We start from the raw sequence: 22355 nt of genomic DNA, 5'->3' as shown, positions 1-22355 counted from the left end.
CTGGCCAATTTGATACTGTCTTTTTGCCACCCTAGGATCTGCTTGGAGATTACACTTTTACAACATGCCAAGAATGGGTATAACTGTGATCTCCAAGCAGATCCTAGGGTGGCAAAAGACGGTATCAAATTGGCTAAGGTTGGCGTATTGGACCCTCTCTGGCCAATGGATACTGTCTGGTCAATTTTATACTGTCCTTTTCCACCCTAGGATCTGCTTGGAGCTTAGGTAAACTGTTCGGCGCCTTTACACCAGTAATTCACGACCGTACCGGCGACAACTATTTCAAAGGTCAGAGGTCGTCAGAAATGGCACGTCTGTTAGGATTCAAAATTATTTTCAATTTATCTGGATTTACAAGTTGTCACTGAGATTAGCATGTTGCATTCCCTGAATACCGAAGGTAGGTACTTCAGGCTAACAACGTTATAACTCAAATTGAACATGTCCGTTATAGCAAGTTTTATTGCAAATTCATGCCGGAGGGCTAATTGCAGGAACAGAAGAAACATTTGGTATAAAAACAGATAATTAGTAACTACTGATAACTACTAAGAAACTACTAGTAAAAACTACTGGGTTTGACTTCTTTTTTGAAGACAGAGGAAGACAAAGGATCACACTTTTTCTTTATTTTGTGGGTTTCGGATGTTAAGAGGAGAGTAGTTTTCTTTTCATTTGTATACATGTGAGAGTTTGGGTAGAATTTGGAGGCTACGTCAAAGAGTTCATTTCGTTCATTGCTATAGAGGGCTGTTTTTGTTATAGGGCAATAGAGAGACTTATTGCATTTGCTGGCAAATGATGGTATATTACAGTGTATTCCTATGCAGTATCTTCATGAAACGTTTATTTTTACGCGCAAAAACGAAAAGGCCTTGAAACAAAAGGAAAGAAGCGGCCGTTTCTATCCTTGTATCTGCTTGGAGATTACTGGTAGTGGTCGGCCTGCTACAAAGAAAACATCTACCGCAGGGTTCAAGGGTCACCAAAAATTGCATTTCTACCAGGTACTCGAATTAGCTTCAATTAATCTTGATTTACAAATTGTCACCAAGGTTAATCCAATACATTCCGCACATGCCCATTGACACAATGCCTAACCCTGCATATATGTGTGTGTGGCGACTACAAAGTCAGTACGGTTACAGGGAGTGACATATTTTGCATTTGCAGGCAAATGGTATGATGGATTCGTGTAGAATTCTGTGTACGGCATAGCAACAATAGTTAACACAAAAGCCTTGTAATAACACTGTAAGAAGAGTATAACTATGACATAGGCCACATTTTTGTGACTTGTACTAATTAGTTTTAGTTGTAAAGATTGAGAAATCGTGACCAATGTTTTCCTATAAACTTGATTGTTAGAAGAACCAATACGCCCTTCAATCTATTAATGACTGAAAAGTTATTGGAACAACTCGAAAACATTGTAAACGTACGCCCCTACTAATTTTATTATATGTAAATACTTCAAAAACAAGACGTGTACGCCATGATACGTACAGATACATGTAACAGTGTCTTCAATCTGATTACAGTACGATAGTAACACGTAAACAGCACGACAACAACAGTTTTATCTCTGGGAAAACAAGGGAAGGCATGTCCGGTTTTCTTCTTCGACACAAAACATTATATAAACATCGTGGCCCGGCCAAAGTCCTCTTGGCTTCCGTGGGTCAACCACCCCAAAGGCCTTGTTCAGGCCTCGAAATCAATTTTTTTCCCTATTGTCTCAGCATTGTCCCGAAAATTTTTTGTCCCGAAAATTTTTTGTCCCGAAAATAAATTTCACTTGTCCTGAACTGAGGATGAATTGTCCCAATCTTTTTTTTGGCTTAATATATGACCTTCAGGCGAACTACTAGTATATTGTTTCAGAGTTTGGGGGAAAATTTTGCCGAAATTTGGTGGGCTTTTCCGGAGCCAAAAGCCAGAAAGCGTGCCTGATCAACTAAAGAAGGGCTGACATTCTGACGCTGATTATTTTTCCGTTGTCCCAAAAGTGTCCCAAAGAGACTTTTTAGTTGTCCCGTCCTAAATTTCAGTGGTCAGTGGCCAAATTTCAATGGTCAGTGGCCATGGGGACACCTGGTCAGTGGCCATGGGGACACCGTTAATTTCGAGCCCTGCTTTAAGTTGTTCTGTGTCCCTCAGAACTGAGTAAGCAGAAAATCTCCCCAGAGTGTTTACCTGTGGGCCTTAGTACAAACAAAGGGCTGGAGGTAAACAAAGCCGCGTGGATGCCGGACATACGGTGTTACATGTTGGTAGGGTAACAACAAGGTGTGACCAATGAGGTCTCACGGCCTTGTTGTAAGCATGTCGTGTTGTCGTCGGGAGGAAGTCGTGGCATTGTCGTGTTTTATAGTAGATCGTATCAGAGTCGTACAAGTGTTTGGACATGGAAAACGCTTGGCCTGTTCGTTGTCTTATCAGGGAGTCCTTTGAACCACTTCACGCATAAGTTAGAAGTAGAAGGGGAGGACCATTTCACACCTGGGAAAGGATCTGTTTTGCGAAAAATTGATTGTCATCGCTTGAATTTCTACACTTCTGAGGCGGTTGGAAGAAAAATCGCGAATGACTCTAGAATTAGAAAATATATTTGTGTCCGGCTATGTAGCAAGTCCATCATATGATTAGTTTTCATGTAGTTTTTAGTTGCTATAACAGTTGCTATGTAGTGAATATATCGTTGCTGTACACGTGCTATGGACAGTTGCACTCCATAATAATGTACTCTTCTGGGATAGGCTGTTATGCTTGACATTAAATACTTGATTAATCTGCACAGACAGTTCCTAATTAGATTGATGACTTTGCCCTCCGACTATACCGGAAGCCTGGCGACCTCTCGCCCCTCTCCATACAACTCTTTGCCGAAGAAAACATCGCCCCTTTACCCAGAGACGGGCCGGAGTTCGTACATGTCCGTCAAACATCTGGTTACCCCGGTGCAAACACGGGTCAGCATGGCCAAACATGTTTTACAAAGGGGGCGTCCATTTGTGTTAAGGGGTGGGGTGAAGGAAATGGCAACTTCACGTCAATGCCATTTTCCACATATTGTTATGAAATAATGTAATGTCTTAATTGTATCAGTGTATGTATTTTTTGGTGTTGCAGAGTCATTGGTCGCCTTGGATACAACTATGGCTGCAGTTATCTTAATACAGCGCTAGAGGGCGTTTTAGTCAGCACGCCTGTATTATTTTATTGTATGATGTCTCAATTTGCCAGTTTACTGGTATACGAGTGACTAACGCTACTTCTATTGGATTCTGTAGATTTTTGCGGAAGCACACGATGTTATGGTCGACGAATGACGATCACACGTGTTGCTCTCCTCCACTCGAAGCGTCAATGAACCGTCCCTAATATGCAAATTGACCCCATGTAATGTTCCTACAGGATTTGCGGTAGTTCCCGTCCCTGGGGATCCGCGGAGCAGCGCGAGACATACCGGTGCGCTGGGATTTGTGTTCTTCCGGTGAGTGGAGGGTAAAAGCGGCGGCTGGGAAAACTTCACAACACCGCCTGAAAACATGGTGGACTGCGCTGGAGAGAACGAGCTCACCATCGTCTCGGACTCAAGCTCCGAGTTCTCCGAAGACGACTTCGAGTACGGCGGTGGTGGAGCCGACGGGGTCCTTAAAGTCTCGGCCATGGGGAGTAAGGAGTTGGAAGAGCGGGACCGAAGTCTGAGACGCCGCTCTTCAAGGTATGTAACAGTATCTCCGCGCACCGGCATGGTTTTAGTTACGTTACATGCTCGACCGTGCGAGGGGAGAAGGCACATTGTTGTTCGGCGTGTTCCCTGACGTTACCACCGCCTCAAAGGCCTCGACAAACATCGGTGGCATTCGGGGAATCCTTGTTCGTACATGTCCGTGAGCCTGTGTGTGTGTGTTGTGTGGTTATGGCAGGACTTTGTCAGGTTGACTTTGGGTTGTCACTTGCCAAACCGCTGACATGTTGACACGACGTTCTATTACAAGGTCCCAGTGCTAGTATTGTGTTGTCTCTGGCTTGAGCCGTACCATATGTCGGGAAAACTATGCCGTGCGTCGTGGTTTCAACTAAGCTTACAACAACTACAAGTGGGCTTTTCGGTCAGGTTAGAGGAGCTAAAGAAAGGACTTTAGATCCTGACATGTAAATATACCGGCGTGCCTGCATGACTGCCCCAAGCCGGGTTTTCTTATTGAACACATATCCCATGACAGAAAAGAAATGCTGGAGGGTCTTCTACAGAAAAACCAGGTCATTCTGGATAATAGACCCGCCTGAAGCACATCTCACAAACTAAACAATGAACCGAGAGTTAGAATAACGATTTCAAAACAACCGTGGAGCAGCTTTTCGTGAACATGCATTTTTTTGGAGTTTTGTTGTAAGGGGTGTCGTGTTGAACACGTTTTGTTTCGAGCAAGGGGATTAGCGGATGTGTGCGTCTTTTCCACGGTTTACCACGTTCTGAGCCAACCGTGGCATGTTTTTTAAAGCCGTCTAAAAGAGTGTAGCTTCAGTGACGTCAACCAATAAAAAAACTAGGTCTTCCGTTCAATAAGTAGCCAGAATGGACAAAACTGTTTGCGCATATGACAGGGCCAGAGCGAGTGTAAATGCTGTTAAAACGCTACGGCTTAAGTGCACCCCCTTATTACTTTATTTACTTGACTGTCAAACATCGGCAGAGCGTTGAAAACGGTCTGCATTGTTCTTGAGGGGCCGCAAGGGACCTCAGCATGCAAACATTGGGGATGGCATGGCCACTGAATTGATAAACGACACTTGCCCGAGGAACATTTCAAAAAGTAGGGCAAGCATGTTTTGCATTTTACACATGCGAAACAATGGAAAGTCGCGTGTAGTAAACTCACTTGGAGAAAGCAGCAACAATAATTCCTTTCAGTTTGTCAAGTTTTATGAAATGTTACTAGTTTGTATATACAAGGTATATGCTGTCCTCACTGGTTGAATGTTGGTGGAAGTGGGGAAAATTCATTTTTAGTGGCGGGGAGGGTTGTTTTTGGTTACGTTCTCGTCTTCTGTCTGGATTCTGTGTGTCAGTGTAACTGATACAGTTTGTTTCACATAATCCGGATTTATAGTAGTAAAACCCTTTATAATAATTCTAGTACTAGAACATAACATGGCAAGAGAAAAAAGTGTCTTTTTCTCCGACAGTACGAAGCGAAACAATGTATCAATCCCCAAGCGTCACAGTGTGAAAGGATATCATCAATTCCAGGCAAAGAGAAGACAGAATGGAGTATTGAGCTACTTTTGTTATTCCGCGGAAATGTCAGAAGTCGTCCCGTGGCTTTGATTTTAACTTTGCCGCGGGGGTCACCAGAGGTCAATGGATTCAGAAGGAGGTCGCTTTACAGTCAACACAACCTGACGGGGTATCGCGGCACGACTGAATACCTCTGCGGCTTCAAGTCGTGTTTTTGCGGTCAGACCACACGTTGTTCTGCCGATGCGGCTGGCTATTTATTCAAGAGTTCAGTGTAACGCGCGTGCAAACTACATGGGCGTAGCCTCTACCAGGCTTCGGGAAGAGGCTGGAAAGAGTAGACATTGGCCAAATAGACAGACTACATGCCAGGGAAGTTGTTCCGCGCCCACTGTACTCTTTAGGATCCTTTGTCGTCTGTTTAGCCAATTTCTACTTTTTCCAGCCGCTTCTGAAGCCTGGTAGAAGCTACTAGAATCCATGTTCAGTAGAGCGAAAGGTGGTTTATTTTATTATGTTTTGTTGGTTTTTATAGTGGCTTCTTTTGAAATTATTTGTGTCTATTTCTTAAAGGGGCTAGCCGCCAAATTTCTAGTGAAGGAAAATGCAGTTTTAAAAGGTACATGAAGAAAACATGCAATTTTAGCCCCTGCCTCATTCATGAATGGATCGTGCTCAGCACTTGAAAAGAAGTTCTTGATTCGTCCTCCATATGAGAACACTTCTGAGTGGTCCCTGGAGTATTCCGGTGGATGTTCGCATGGTATCGGCAATGTTTGACCCTGCAAAACCCTCCCCACGTGTTTCGCATTATCCCGGATTCTAGCCGAGACGGCCGGGTTGTACGGGGCAACACCGGGCGGGATCGGGGGAGGGGAGGGGGGCGAGTTCGTCTTACCGTCCGTCTTACAGAAAACATGCACTTGGCACCGCTCAGAACCATGTTTTACGTTCAAGTTGCCACGTACTACAACTTTGAAGCAAAATCTGAGGAAATTTTTGCACATTTGCCTCACAGAAATAAACTTTTCGGTTGGTATTATAAAGTCTGACAGAAAACATGCACATGGCGCCGCTCAGAACCATGTTTTACGTTCAAGTTGCCACGTACTACATCTCTCAAGCAAAATCTGACGAAACTTCAGCAAATTCAACCTACAGAAATAAACTTTTCGGTTGGTATAAAAGTCTTACAGAAAATATGCACTTGGTACCGCTCAGAACCATGTTTTACGTTCAAGTTGCCACGTACTACATCTCTCAAGCAAAATCTGAGGAAATTTACCCTATAAAGATGTTTTTCGGTTGGTATAAAAGTCTGACAGAAAACATGCACTTGGCATCGCTCAGAACCATGGTATACCACGTACTACAACTTTGAACTTGAATCAAAATCTGAGGAAACTTCAGCACATTTGCCTTACAGAAATAAAATTTTTCGGTTGGTATCACTATAAAGGTCTGTGCCATGTAACGCTTTTACACGCATTTGTAACTTTTTACCAAGAACAACGAGCGGTGCGTTCTCTTGATATTTGACAATTCCCACCACCCAAGTTGGTATAATATCGTAATATTACGTTTTTCCAACTTCTTGGGGTGCTACAATTTCGTTCTGTGCCTCAAAACACGCAGTAAGCCCAGAAACATGGTAAACTAATGGGCGAAGGCAAGGAAAAAGAACACATGGAACAAGTTATTCTAGTGCTTCTCCTGGGCGTAGAATTGAAGATTGGAGGCGTGGCCAGGGCAATACAACACACACGCACATTGGAGAAACCGGAGCTACCTCCAACCTCACATGTGGTTTCAGTTTGGTCTTTTAAAGGGAAAACGGCTGAGGAATTTGCCCCTTTTAGCTTCTAACTCCCCGGTCGATTATTTTCTCACTTCGGGTCACACAGTACAGACACAACAGAATTAAAGACCAATCTTTCAGAAGAACGCGAGTTTTAAATGCTTCTTTTTTCTCTCTGACAAAGCCAGCGGTGGGTTTCCAATATCAGTACAGCAATGACAGGGGGTCTACCATTTGTGTCTGAGGGGGGTTCTGGCAAATTGGGGGGGGGGGGGGCATACAATTTATAAGGTTGAGGAAAAAATCAAATGTGTATTGAAAAAAACCTAGTGTGACAAATTGAAAAACATTATTTCGCAGTGTAAGATATCCCTATGGTACCGTTTGTTTCTTTTTGACCCACTCACTTACGAAAACGAAACATCCCCTAAGAACATAAGCGTGCAGACATGTTCGCCAGACATGTACGCACGGTAAGACATCTGGCAAGTGTAAAGGTGGAGAACTAGAACACTAGTCTGCACTGTTCAAGACGTTAGCGTGAACTTGCCATGTCTTCACAGTTTCTTACGAGTTGACGCCCAATGTCTGATACTATTTTTGCTCTAACAAATGCTATTTGCGTTGCCTTTCTTTTGGTAGAAGAAGTGAAGCTTTATGTTTAATTTGAAAGACTTCATATTTCGAATTCCAACATTAAACTATGTACTGTAGTACATGCATTTACACAACCAAGGAGTTAAAACTCGTATTCAACCTTCTTGGTACAATCAACAGTGTGTTCTGAGGCCATATATTTAGGAAGAATGTATGGGAAAGACGGTAGAGGTGGTTAAAACAAAATTAAGACATCAAGAAAAGAAGGAAGAAAGAAAACATTTCCCTTTCACAATGAACTGACTAGGGTACCAACTTTTAAATACCGGAATCTCAGCATGAAATTGAACGGAAGAGAATTATAAAAGCCACAAATAAAAGCGCGAGACGAAACTATGCAAATCTTGAAGCATGTAATTACTCCTAGCCTCCCCCCGACGTCATCCAGCGACCCGAAACGTGACATCCCGCGGGAGACGGGGCGCTTGGAGCCCGCCCAATATTTGCACATACCTCGGAGGATCTCCTCCACATAACCTCATTCTGTGTAGAGACAAAACACTTGAAATCTATCCTCTTACACGCAAATGTAAAGAATCAATACCGTGGTACAAGAAGGGGAGGGGGGTACCTCCTGGGGATCACTTAACCTTAATCCTTCCAATACTTCTGAAGTTCAACTTGGACAGAAACTCTATCTAGTGTCGAAGTCTCCAAGCAGATGTACGAAGCTTTGAGAAGGCGATAAGTGAAGAAAGGAAAGCAGTAACTGAGGCACTCCATACATCTACTTGGAAAGCATCGTTGAGTGAGATTTTCATTGCCATTAGCTAGCCTCTACCAGGCTTCGGAGGCGGATTCAAAGAGTAGAAATTGGCCAAATAAACAGGTAACATACAGCGACAAATTTGACTCTCTAGCAGACGAATTCCCCTGGCATGTTATCTGCCGATTTGACCAATTTCTACTCTAACCAGCCACTTTTGAAGCCTGAAAGAGGCTAAATTCAATCTCTGGCGTTGTGCCCTATGTCCGACCTCCCAAGTTAGCTGTTAGTCCTTGATTGTACCGACAACATGTGTAATTCCGGTATTCAGAGGCCTTGGCCCCCAAACATATTTCCCGTATGACTGTAACGTAAAACACACCATGTTTTTGCGAGAAGCACAACTTTCACAAATTTAACACGACGTCTTCAAATGTTTATGACTTCTGTTTCCTTCTCTCCAAGCAGAAGTAAGGTAGGAAAATCGTGCTCTCCAAGCAGAGGTTTGGGTTTGGGGTTATTTTTGGCGTTTTTTTACGTTTTTTCTATCGGGGTTTCTCTTTTGCACTGGAATTTTTATTCACCAAACACAAGAGAAACCCCGATAAGAAAAGCCTACAAACACGCTAAAATAACCCCAAACCCAAACCTCTGCTTGGACAGTAGAAAATCGTAAATTTTGTAAATGACCATTCAAGCTAGAAAAGCCGGTCGATCAGAAAACGATTTTCTACCCCTAACATCTGCTTGTACTTGTAGATAAGTGTTTTCTGTCATGTCTGTGTGTGTGTGCTATACCTTTTTATGTGTGAGATGCTTATGTGTGTCTAAGAACTTTTTTCAAAAAAAGGTTATGGTTTTACACGGTAGTGTTCGTTACGTAGCGACGGAACAACACAGCTGTCCGCTGTTGTCTTGTTCCCTGCCGCGGTCGTCTGTGTTGGGGGATAGAACATCGCACAGAAGGTTGAATATTTGCCGTAAAATATGACCAACGCACACATAGTGGTGGGGTGACAATTGACAAGCCACATTCCGAGAGGAGCGCTAGACGGTGTTCCAGATGTAGGTGGGAGAGAGGGGAAGAAGGGGGAGAGGCGGCTAGGTACCGGTAGCAACGGAAAGTAGGAGGAAAGTAGTATTTTTCACAGTAAATTTTGCCCCACATTTCAAGCTTCTTTAGGCCGCACCGACTTAATTTTATGGATGACTTCCGCGCGCGCATTGATTTTCGCCTGTTCTGGCCTGATGGGTCTAGGCCTGGGTAGTCCATGGTACTAGTAGTTAGCGTAGCCAGACACCCAGGCTACCGAAGCCCCACGACTCAAGAACTCAGTACATACGTACAGTGCCGATTCATAAATTCCGCAAAATGCCAGCATGTACCGGCTTGTCGTATACGTCGCGATGTACTGCCGCAAATTCACAATACCAGCTGTGTATTCCTGTGGTTTAGTGGCATTTTTAATTTTGGCCGGAATTTTTTTTATTCGCCCGCGCGCACTAGTTTGGAGGTTTTCAGAGGCCTTACAGTAGTCTATATAAGGGGGAGTGGCGGCTAGGTACCGGTAGCGACGGAAAGTAGGAGGAAAGAGCGACATCCACAGTAAATTTTGCCCCCACATATTTCAAACGAGTTTGCTGTAGTCTATTTTTGGTGTCACAACGTTTCAATGAAACAATTGAAACTGACATCTCATCTCATACCGGCCCAGTTTTTGTTTGAACGTCTTTTTATTGCTTATCATACATAGTTCGCACGCTAGGTACTTGTTTAAACAAGTGTTAGTGACCGCAAACAATGTTTACATAAAAGACTTTTTATTCTCTCCGATGCTTTGTGCCGATAGGACGTTACGAACGACTTTGTGAAAAAAAAAGAAAGCACCGTGGACTTATCGAAGGCATTTAAAAATGTTTATGTAACATGCGCACATTTGCTTAAGAAAAGTAGCCTCTTCCAGTCTCCGGGCCGGGAAGCGGTCGGAAAGAATAGAAATTGGCCAAATACACAGATAAGGGAGCAGCAAACTGTACTCTCTAGCGGACCAACTCCCCTGGCATGTTACATCTCTATTTCTACTCTTTCTAGCCTCTCCCGAAGCCTGGTAGAGGCTATGAGAAAACCACCCTTATACGATGACATGTTACATATCGCTAGGACGGATAAGACATTTTGAAGAACGGTTTTGAAAAAAAAAACATCATAGACTTATCGAAGGCTTTTAGTTTTAAAAACGTTGATGTAACATGGGCGCATTTGCCTGAGAAAACCACCCCTATACAAACACACGTAGCCGGCCTAACGTTGACACGTTACATGTCTCCGTTGCCTGACTGCGAGTTCCGGCCATTAGACCCCCCATACCAACCTGTGGCCCGGCGGGTCAACAACAATATGGTGACATTTCAGCGGAGACGGTATGTTTACGGTGCGGTGGAGGCGACCTGACGCATTCTTGGCATTTTTACAACGATTGAACAGGTGGTTCTATCACGACGTGAGGGTACAGGAAGGAGCGAGGGAGGTAGCCTATACCTAGCCTCCACCAGGCCTTTCTACGGGAGTACGGATTGAAGAATTCGGCAAAAAAAGAGAGTAAAGTTGGCCAAGGGAGTCCGCCGGCGGGGAGGTAGTTTCTTTTGCCTGTCAAACCTACAAGGCGGCCAAACTCCCCTGGCAATTATTCTCCTATATATAGCCAGCGTAGTTAGTCTGAGGAGAGAATAGCCTATACCGGGCTTCGGAAGCGGCTGGAAATAGTAGAAATTGCCAAGGGAGTTAGTCTGCACCTATACTCCTTTAGCGGACCAACTGAACTCCCCTGGCATGTTATCTGTCTATTGGGCCACGTTCTACTCTTTCCAGTCGCTTGGGAAGCCTGGTAGAGGCTAGAAGGGAGCCACATTATCAAAGCATGCGACATGATGGAAGGATGGAAAGAACCTGTGAAGGAAAAAAGCATCTGAGGATAGAAAGAGGGGGTCTGAGCGCGGGCTACGGTGCCTAAATGCCCCTGGAGTTATTCCCAAGTTTGGCAAAATTTTACTGTTTTTGAACCCACGTTGTTAGTAAGTGTGGCGGAGGCTAAACTAAATATACAGTCAGTCTGAACAATGCACACATTCAAAACTTTCTTCACAACGTCAACGTGAACATGCATGTTCATGTTTTCCATCAAGCTTGGCTCTGTGTGACGTTGTGCCGGGCGCTTGGACATGTTTCACATCAAGCCAACACTCGTGTCTTACTCCGCAGTTTTCCTAGCTTGTTTTTCACGGTGCCTTGTCACCCCATAATCCATTTGGGACGGCGGGCGGCACGAAGAAAAATGATTTGATGATAAACAACTGTGTCAGATTTCCAGGGGAGGAAGCCAAAAGATATATCACAACGCCGTCTTTCCTGTTTCCACCCTCCCAATGTCACGAACCAAATGGCAGAATTCTGCTCTTGAAGCGAACTTGAACTAAACTTGTGTGTTATGAGTGTAAACAGGCGGTAGGTACAATGTAAAAGCTGTCATCAAAAGGATGACGTATAACGGGCGATATCCCGTGTTTAATGGATTTGAGGTTTACCTTGGCGAGGAGGCACGACATGCCGGGGTCACAACTTTAGGCCACAGCAAGTAAATTTTATGGATGACATCCTCCACAGACTCCAAATCTAATGTGAGCGGGCGAAAAAAAACAAGGCGGGCCGACAAAAACAAGGTTCTTACTTTTTAAGATTTTGACTCAATCATTGTAAAAATGGTTTTGATTCAGTGGGAACATCACATATACAGAGACAACATCGCATATCACTGCATCAACGTAAGAAAAAACATTAAATCAGAGCTTTTTCTTGTCTCCTCTCTTCATAGTTATCTGCTATTCACCTTCCGGCATGGCAACAGACATCTTTGCCCGTTTTCGGCATGTTAATCACTATCAGAAGGCAACAAAATTTCTTGTTGTTTTTTTCCCAAAATCAGGCGAAAATTAATGCGCGCGCTGATGTCATCCATAAAAATTGCTTGCTGTGGCCTTACAGAAGTTGGCACCGTTACAACAACTTTGGCTCCAACCGGGCATTTCTGAGGACTTCCCTGGAAGTACCCCGGGGTGGCCTAAGGGCAAATACCGGTATCTTCCCTTGGTTAGATAGCGAGCCGGCGTCTCTGAACCTAGACGGAAAATTTTGGCTTAAGTCGCCAAAGGATCGTCATATTGCTTGAAGATTTCCGTAGATTTAGTTTGTGCTGATCCTGACAATACCCTCACAGTACTTTCTTCTTATATAAACCATGTACATGTTAACATGTAAGTACAAAAGTAAATCAAGGTAACTGAACGAAGGATAATATTTGAGCATCTATATAACGCCAAATAGTTGTACATGTGTATTTATGTTTTACCTTCGCAGGAGGCAAACATATTGTTTTTGGTCTATTTCTTCTTCTTCTTCTCCAAATAAGGCCAATGACCTGAACCAGACGTCTGTCATGATCACCATGGGAACTAGTGTTAGGTTACATCATGTTGCAATTTTATAGCAGGAGGGATTGAGACTCCTGTCACCACATATACGAATGTGTTTGAGAAAGAATTAACAGAGCAGACAATGCATTTGCTTTACAAATGTTACGTTTCTAGTTTTCATATATTTGTAATATTGGTGCAATTAACTTATGATATGTTCTTTTCTTCTTTTGTTTTAGGCGCAGGAATTCGGACAGGGTCCGTCACAAGCGACAGGTGATGCAAGACATGGCCCGCCCGCTAAAACAGTGGCTCATCAAACACAGAGACAACCCTTATCCAACCAAAACAGAGAAGATCCTGCTGGCTCTGACGTCACAGATGACGTTGGTACAGGTGGGTCAATGACCTGAACCAGACACCTGTCACTATGGGAACTAGTGTTAGGTTACATCATGAACTAGTGTTGGGTTACATCATGAACTAGTGTTAGGTTACATCATGAACTAGTGTTAGGTTACATCATGAACTAGTGTTAGGTTACATCATGAACTAGTGTTAGGTTACATCATGAACTAGTGTTAGGTTACATCTTGAACTAGTGTTAGGTTACATCATGAACTAGTGTTAGGTTATACATCACGAACTAGTGTTAGGTTACATCATGAACTAGTGTTAGGTTACATCATGAACTAGTGTTAGGTTACATCATGTGCAAAACCTTTTTATTATTTTTGACTGACAAGCATTGACTGCGCTATCGTAACACACGTACAGACATGACACGTACTTAACCGTTAGCCTATGTACGTACCAACTCGTAAGTGATCGTATCAAAAATAAACACTTCATTTTGACTCTTTGGACTACACAATTGTTTATGTAGGCGTGACTTCTTTAAGTACAATAGTCTCCATTTTATCGAACTCAAATATTTTCTCTCAATTACTGAAGAGAAGTGTATGTTGATGTCATTGAACCAAATATAGCGTGTTTGGTAACTTATACAAACGTCGTCTGCGTTCTTTTCTGACCAGCCTAGTCTCCCACCAGTCTCGATTTTTATAGAACGCAAATATTTTTCTTCAGTTACTGAAGAGAAGTACATGCTGATGTCATTGAACCAAATATAGCGTGTATAGTAACCTACAAACGTCGTCTGCGTTCTTTTCTGACTCTTTTTAGGTCTCCAACTGGTTTGCCAACGCGAGGCGGCGGCTGAAGAACACGGTGCGAGACCCTGACCTGAGCTGGGGCATGCGCATCAAGCTGTACAACAAGCACGTGCAGGGAAACGCCGAACTGTTGTCCATCAGTTCCAACGACGACAGCGACGAGGACGACTTCGGGGACTCGGACTACGGCGATCATGGTAACCGGATAGTTGTCTCTTCTTGTGATGTGTTAGATTGAAATTGGTAGCCTGTACCATGCTTCAGCTACATGTAGAAGCGGCTGGAAAAAGCATTGTGAGACCGAATCACTACGAGCCTTGTTTTCGGGCAAGATCACGTACGTTCGCGTCGCGCTGTACTCTCGCGGGACCACTTTTCAAAATGGCCGCCAAATAGACAGATTACGTGCCATGGGAGTACAATTTGCCCCTCCCTTTTTACTCTTTCCGGCCGCTTCTGAATAGCCTCTAACAGGCTTCGGGAAGCGGGTGGCTGGAAAGCGAAGCAAGTTCTACTCTTTCCAGCCGCTTCCCGAAGCCTTGTAGAATGTAAGGCTAGATTCTAAAGCCTGGTAAAGGTTATTCTATGCATAGAAGAATTGCGCGAACATGTCGTTTGTTAGACTATTGCGATCTGAAAGTTAACTTCTTCTTCTTTCTTCTTTTTTTCAAGATGGCGGCAGCAAGGGAAATCTCCTAATCCCACGTTTCAAAGGAGACAGAGACGAGAACAGCAACAACTCGTCCCTGCCCCCCTCCCCCACTGAGGACTTGGACCACAGGTACGCCATCCCCAGGTACCCGGACAGTGGCGAGGAGCCGAGTTCCCCCACCAAGTACAAGCACAGTATCCTCCAGAGGTACCTCAACGACTCCTTCCACAGCACCGCGCGCAGGAACGACAAATCCGGGTCCCTCAGCTCCCAAGATTACGAAGACCTGTCGGAATCGGCTCGGAGCATCCGATCGAGCTTCGGGAGTGACGGAAGTGTCCGATTAAGCCCGACGAGTGAGGGCGAGCCGCGATCATCCCCGGTGTTTGAAGACGAGGAGTTGCACTGGAAGGAAATTGACGCGGCCATGGCGCTTACAAGTCTCGCGAGAAGTCGCGGCTGTCCGTGAGGATGACGTCACGTGGGTCACGTGTGACTGACGACTTGCTGATGGATGCGTCTTTTTGACATGTTTGACATCATCAAATCACCGACTGAGGTCGAATTATGTAAATACAACGAACTGGTCTAGGTGACGACTACGCAGCTCGCGGACCAATGACGATTCTTGCTTGAAGAGCCACTGCGACTCTTGTCAGAGACTGTCGAATGCTGATGTCATTTTGAAGAAGCAAGACTTCATTCCAAGGGGTTAACGATACATACGTGGGGAACAAATGATCTTTCTGGGCTTTCTTTTTTCCACTGGACGACCTACCTATCCGGGATCTGTGGAAAACGTGGGACCAAATTTGAGCAGCAGCAGAGAAAATAACGTGCCTTCATCATCATTAGAACCACTGGGATTGTATTCTGATGAAAGAATGTCTATGATTGGACACAAGTTTGAACCGAGAGTGAGAGAGCAGCGGTGATTGGTGGGTGACTTAACGAGGAACAAGTTTGCTGTTTGAAAAAACGATGAACTGCGATGCGATTGGTTGTTGGGCGAGAGTTCCGTGACGTGGCTGTTTGTCATTGGTTACTGAGAGGACAAGGTGCAAGGAATGATGGAAAACCGGCCGCGCTGGCTCGCGACCAAGACATAAAAACACCAACACAGAAGAATGTTTTTTTCTCAGCCAAGTCTTCCAGATCAAACCATTTTCAAACTCTAATATCTTTCCAGGGGGATTTTTATAAAGTACTAACAACATTTTCTCGCCTACTTGACAACTACTGGCTGCCTATGTACAATGCTCGTCGCTTGACTACAATATGATATTCTCTTTTCGCAACCTTTGTTGAAGTTCATCTTTTTTCCTTGTATATCCTCGACGACTACTGCCGATTGAGCAGTTCATACATATAGGTATATATCACTACTTGGTCAAAACCACTAGAAAGATGGAGGGGTGGATGGATCAGTAATAAAAAGAAGTACGGCTAAAAAATCTACCTGTCACAAGGGATGGTATCTCCCAGAACGATTCTCGCTTTGTTTCTTGTTTTCGTTACTTCGTTTGAATTTCTCTTTTTAAGTCATGTAATTTTCGCCGAGATTATTTATGTTTCATTGATATTTTACAAGATGTTCTCTGACGTGTTTTTTTGTGTCTCGTGTAAACAGCGAAATAAATATTGGGGTTTGAGTTCAGTTTATATGATGTTGAGCACTGTCTTTTTTTTCGTTTTTTTTTCTTCTTTTTTTTCCTCTTCTTAATTCATTTTGATCAAATATAAATGACGTACTAAGACTACAAAAGCTTGTAAAGGTAGATAAAGAAGTTCCATAGCCTTTTTCAGGCCGTAGGGGCAGTGGATTGTTGCCTTAACACGGTATGAGAAGACAGAGCCCATCCCTCTCCTTCCACTGTCTTTACCTCCCCAACCGAAGTGAGGAACATATAATTTACACCTGGGTAGAGTGAGGAAAGTCATATAAAAAGTGTCTTTCTTAAAGGCATAACGTCTTGCCAGAAACAAGAGATTGGTCAACTTTAAGAGCTAAAAAGAGATTTTTTGATTATAGTTTAAATTACAAATGTGACCAATGGCAAGGTTGCTATAGTTAATCTCATTAAAACGTGAACAGACTTCCGGGCACCTTTGACCCGGTTCTTACGTCACGAGGGCCGGTTTATGTTGTCCAGTTGTAAAGACTAGGAATGCCCGAATTTCATGGAGATTTTGGTGAGTCAGTTTTCCGTCTACCTTCGGGGGCCTACTGATGTAGACTGTACGTTGTCTTCGTCATTGCCTGTAAGATTACTCTCCAAGCAGATGTTTGGGTTATTTTTAGCATGTTTTTAGACTTTATTATCGGGGTTTCTTTTTTTGCACTGGAATTTTTGTGTGTGGGGGGGGGGGGACTGAAACATAAATTCTAGTGCAAACAAGAAACCCTGACAAAAAAGGTCTAAAACATGCTAAAAATAATCCCAAACCTCTGCTTGGAGAGTATGTAAGATGTCATTTTATATAATAATTTTAATGAGAAGGATACCATACAAAGTAAGGCAGTCAAAGATGGCGATCTTACTAAGTCAGAAACACAGACAGACAACTTACATACTAGAATCAGAAACAAAACTACCTACGCACTTCACTCCTAGCTTTTGTGGTTTGGACATGAACACTTGCTTCAACAAGGGTGTATTTTTCAAAGGGCCATTAAACATCAATTGCAAGGGCCATAAAACAAAATTAGAAGGAAGTTAATATGAAGAAACATGTGCCTTTCATTACTTTTACGTCTTGTGAGGAAGTATCGTTTCCATATGAATTAAAAGCCTTTCAAACGACTTTTAAAAAATCCAGAAATTTACACCAGACGTCTCGGGCAATTCCTCCCAGCCGTCACCAGCTGAGCAGTCTGGACTGTGAACCAGGAACATGCATACCACACGTGTACCATGTTTGTCGCTGCTAACACTGTTAGCTGTAACATGCCGTCTGCGGGGTATCCACGTTGCGGGGCTTTGGCCGGGTGTGTGCCCCATATGTGTGCTGCACCAGGGAGAGAAATGGATGACCTTCTCGGTATGTTAGGCCACACCAAGTAAATTTTATGGATGACGTCCGCGCGCGCATTGATTTTGGCCTGTTCCTAGAAAAAAAAAGAAATTCTGCTTCCTGTAACTATGACCAATGAGGCACGACAGTGCCGCAATTTGACAGATTGACGTGAAACCCGTAACGCCGAAAACAGGACAGGACGACAACTGCTGTTCCACCTGATTTATTGCTATTTTGATGATGAATAAAAGACTTCTTGCTTGTTACACTGTGTCACCTCATTCAATTTGTGTCCTAACATTTGTCGTCTCTTAGTATATTTCTAATCTAGGTATCTTGTTTTAGGGCCTTTCTTGTTTTTTTTTCGCCCTCTCGTATTAGATTTAGGGTCTCCAAAGGACGTCATCCATAAAATTTACTTGGTGTGGCCTTAGCCCCCTTGGCAGAGGACGCAACGTTGGAAATAGAACCCCCAGGCTGAGGGTGATCATGAAAATGTGGTTTCACTCAAACCACACGCTGGGAAGATATACCACCGAGCTACTGTCAAAGCGACATATTGAAGAAATGTGCACTTGAGTTGGCCTGGGTCATTTCTTTGACATTTTCGACTGTAACACTAGCCTCCTTGCTGCACAGCTTTTTGGTGATTTTTGTGCCATTTGGCATGTACGTGTTTTATAAATCATGGCGTTTGAGACGAGATGTGGTGAAATGAAATCTTCTTTGCCCTTTCAAATTTGTTTATACAAATTAACAGGTTTATAAACACATTTCACTCACAAATGATACACGTGGTCAACGTGGGCTAGTCTGGTAGATCTTTTTTTTGCGGAGAGGACGAAAGAGATTTGGCAGGAAAAATAGGTACCGGTTTGGATATTAAGTTTTATAGGCGCTACCAACTGACCCGGCCAAAATGTCTAGACCTTTTAGCCGAGTGGTTTGAGCGTCAGATTTTGAAGCTGGTGCTCGGGAGTCCGTGGGTTCGAACCCGGGACCAGGGGTTTCCACTGTGAGGGGTTTCTATCTGTTTCTACTCGCTCCTGTTTCTTACACATGCTAGTGTCCAGGGCCTGCTAGTGTCCACGTATCAAGCTTTAGGAGAAGTCTAAACATCTCGCGGGAATTGGCGAGACTCAAAGTCTCTCATTTTGCTCCTTGTTTGGTCGTGTTACAACTCTGGCTTCTTGGAATTCATATCAGATATAATATAAGATTTAAGATTTTCGTTCTCGTTTAGACGTTATGTAAGAGCCGGCCTGATTTTAAAACCTTAGCAAGTTCGAAGTGCTTGCAAATGCAGTATAGAGTATGTTTTAAGGCCGCTATATCGTAATAGCCTCTACCAGGCTTCGGGAGGCGGCTGGAAAGAGTAGAAATCGGTCAAATAGAGAGATAACATGCCGAGGGAGTTGGTTTGCTAGAGAGTACATTTTGCCGCAAACTGTTCTCTCCAGCAGACCAGCTCCCCGGGCATGCTATCTCTCTATTTGGCCGATTTTTACTCTTTCCACGCGCCTTCCGAAGCCTGGTAGAGGCTAATATCGTAATGTTATCGTGAAGTTACTTCAAAGATCTTCAAAAACTAGTAGCGCTTTCAGAGTCAAGCAAGGAGGTTAAAAAGGGGCATTGCTCTCGTTGTGTCCACCACATGTAGAGCTAAGCAAATGACCTTCCTTGATCTGAGTAGGAGGGATGTAGACTCCCCAGCTGAAGGAAGAACTTGTCCTGACGCCCTTTGGGTAGCCTGGTGTCCAGTCGATCGTGGTTTGGGCAGGTTCTCTTCGGGGCTGCTGGAGCTCTTCCCCGTCCGACTCAGCTAGGTTCCCGTCGTGAAAAAAAAACCTACCGGGGGAACTTAGCTGAGTCAGGCGGGGAAGAGCTCCTGCAGCCCCGAAGAAAATCCGCCCCAATCACGATCGACTGGACACCAGGCTATCCTTTGGGAAGATGTTCACGGGAGTAACACGGTAGTGGGAGATGTGTCACGGGGCGGCCATGTTTATTTTACCAGGGAATTCCTGTCGAACATGGCTGTCAGCGTTGCACGGCGCCTTGTGCAAGTCCAGGGATGGCTTAACCTTGCGGATTGCACTTCACCGCCCGCCACCAAACTGTTTAGAAAGAACGCTCGTCTGGAAATCAGACGATACTTGGAAATGTAAACATTGTCTCATCTGTGACATGGCCGGGGATCGAACATTTCTGCATTGTAGGGGAGAGTAGAAAAGTCATACCCCCCTCCCACCTATTAAAATTCCCCCTAGCATTTTTATAGGATCGATGCAAAAGAAAAATGTTTTAATAGATTTTCTAGCTTCATGGATAGACTAGCTGAATATTCTTTTTGTTGGGTGTATGATTTTATAGGTTTTGAGTAAGAATGAACCAAAAGAGCAACTTGAACTTGTGCAATTAATTTTTATCGAATGCATCAAAAACTTTGACAGGATTATTACGTTATGTATGACTCTAGGCAGCGGCGCCAGTTAATTCAAGGTCATTCAAGAACAAGAAGTTGCCGCATTCAAGTTTTTAATATAGCCCTGCTCTCACCCATTCCTAAAACGGTTTCTGGCACGGTTCGGCGTTAGAACCACATGTTTTAGCACACATCAGTGTTTGGACAATCTCTGAAACGTCGAGGGAGAAGCTAAACTTGACTGTTTGGCTTTGTTTGGGGGTCCGTGTCACGTTGAATGGCGAAGGCCTGTATTAAAAGAAACACAGCCATGCAGCTGTGTTTACTCTCCTGGGCTGGGCTGGGGAATTATAATCAGTGAAGACTTGTGCATATCCAGGGGAACAGAAGGGGGAGGGGGGCACTGAAAACGTCATTGCAAGTTGTAGTTAGGGCATTACGATTTTTTATTCAAAAAGTTATTATATGAGATCCTAGATGTTTCGTGTCGCCGTGCATAGACAAAACAGTTTCATATTAAAGACAAAAAATGCAAAACAGACTAAGATAGTCTTTCCCTATTCTCTTGTGTATTCAAGACTAGTAATTCATTGAGTGTTATCAGGTACAGGTACTCGAATTTGACCTTAGGTTACATACCGTATCCAGATGCAGAAAGGGTCTGATTTTCTGTGTCTTTTGTTGCTGTATGTTATCTTTATGGACGTAAAGGGTGACACACTAGTTTTGTTTCAAGAGTTTGACATACAACATTTATTTACGCAAAGGCGGGTCCTTGTCAAGCAAGAACCGCCCCCCTCCCCCTAAAATGCTTCATTTTGTGAAGTACTGTCGTACCCGAACCTGACAACTAATCTGTCAACGTCACCATCATGCAGATCTCGCGAGATTTGATCCAGCCCAGACGGCCATGATGCTGGGCACCTGCACTGCGTTCGGTCTGCCTTCAACAATTAGGTCATGTCTCAGTGAGTTATTGTGTCTCGTTCATTATACTTCCCCACAAAGTTGAACCTGTACGTTTAAAAATGGGCCTGCAAGCCCTTTTCCGTAAGGCGTAATCAAGCCTTTTTCTTTTAGCCTTAGTAATCCGTAGGCAGCCGCCCAAAAAATCATCGTAAAATCAGTACATTAGCCACAAAGCGTAAAGGCGTAATCATCTTTAATAACGTAATTCGTAATCGGCGGCTAATATTTTGCGTAATTCGTAATCAGTCACCCCCCCCCCATGCAGGCCCTCTTAAAAGCATACATTTCAATGCAGTTTCTGCGCGGCAAAACTAAAATATTTTGGATGAGGAAATCTGTCTGATATTAACATTTACTGCCGGCATGCCACTTCTTAGCACATTTTCGTCATCATTTCTGAATTCAAGCATTTCAAATAGCCCCAAAACAAGCTACTCAAAGAGTCAATTTATTTTTCGGTACCACCAATAAATAGCTACAACCAGCCTACAATATGAAACAAGCAACCGTTTTCCGTCAGCGATATCACATTCTTTGACTCACACTCAGTATGCTATTCAACTCACTACATTAGAAGAATGACCAGCAAATTGACTTTTAAAACCACAAAACTCTACTTTTCCACGGCCTTGCACAATGTTAGCCTCCGTAGCAGGCTTATAAGTTATAGAACAGTTCTAAAAACGGGGGTAATTCAACCTGGCCGGCTATGTTGTCTATATGCAATCAGAAAATACTTTAGTAATAGTAGCACATAAAAGCTCCCAAAGACCATGAAGACCCCCCGCCCCCCCCCCCCAGATTTTGGCATACTATGAGGGCTAGCACAATGTACTGTGCGGCAACAGGAGAGTCCATCAGTCAACGTTTGATAACAAATTGATATCCCAGTTTACACACGATAATTAGACACACATATGTACAGACGGCCACATGGCCTGCTCGGCCTGCGGTTTTTCAAGACATGATGATGATCGAAAAGTCTTCTCCAGGAATGTCCCAAAAATGCTAATTTGTAATGTAAATCTTTTATAAAGAAATAGCAATTCTTTGCACAAAGTTAGTAAAGTCTAAACAAGTGAAAATACGTGGTTTACATGAAGAACTTGTCCAACAACAACAACAACGACTTATTATTGGGTCTTGCACACTGCACCCCAGGCCTACTGACCACTTCCAGGACCAGCAACATGAATATCGCCAGACATACATGTCCACCCAAGCCTTTTACAGTGGG

At 43.7% G+C, this 22355-nt stretch overlaps 1 protein-coding gene and 1 long non-coding RNA gene across 2 annotated transcripts in view; both read left to right on the top strand.

The window, feature by feature from the left end:
• LOC109461914 (homeobox protein Mohawk-like) overlaps positions 1 to 16346 on the top strand; it is a 33728-nt gene extending 17382 nt beyond the window's left edge. Inside the window, exons 2-5 of the mRNA XM_019758391.1 lie at positions 3421 to 3730; positions 13119 to 13275; positions 14065 to 14251; positions 14727 to 16346. Coding sequence (XP_019613950.1) covers positions 3555 to 3730; positions 13119 to 13275; positions 14065 to 14251; positions 14727 to 15175 — 969 coding nt within the window. The 5' untranslated portion in view covers positions 3421 to 3554 and the 3' untranslated portion in view covers positions 15176 to 16346. The remainder of the gene's footprint in view (positions 1 to 3420; positions 3731 to 13118; positions 13276 to 14064; positions 14252 to 14726) is intronic.
• A 507-nt stretch (positions 16347 to 16853) lies between these two features.
• LOC109461867 overlaps positions 16854 to 22355 on the top strand; it is a 33976-nt gene continuing 28474 nt past the window's right edge. The window contains exon 1 of the long non-coding RNA XR_002139716.1: positions 16854 to 16899. This is a non-coding gene — a long non-coding RNA (uncharacterized LOC109461867). The remainder of the gene's footprint in view (positions 16900 to 22355) is intronic.

The sequence above is a fragment of the Branchiostoma belcheri genome, unplaced genomic scaffold (genome assembly GCF_001625305.1).
Source record: "Branchiostoma belcheri isolate BF01 breed outbred unplaced genomic scaffold, Haploidv18h27 scaffold97, whole genome shotgun sequence".
In the NCBI taxonomy this organism is placed as follows: Eukaryota; Metazoa; Chordata; class Leptocardii; order Amphioxiformes; family Branchiostomatidae; genus Branchiostoma; species Branchiostoma belcheri.
The sequence above is the reverse complement of the archived record's forward strand: the minus strand, read 5'-3'. Positions and strand labels throughout refer to the sequence as shown.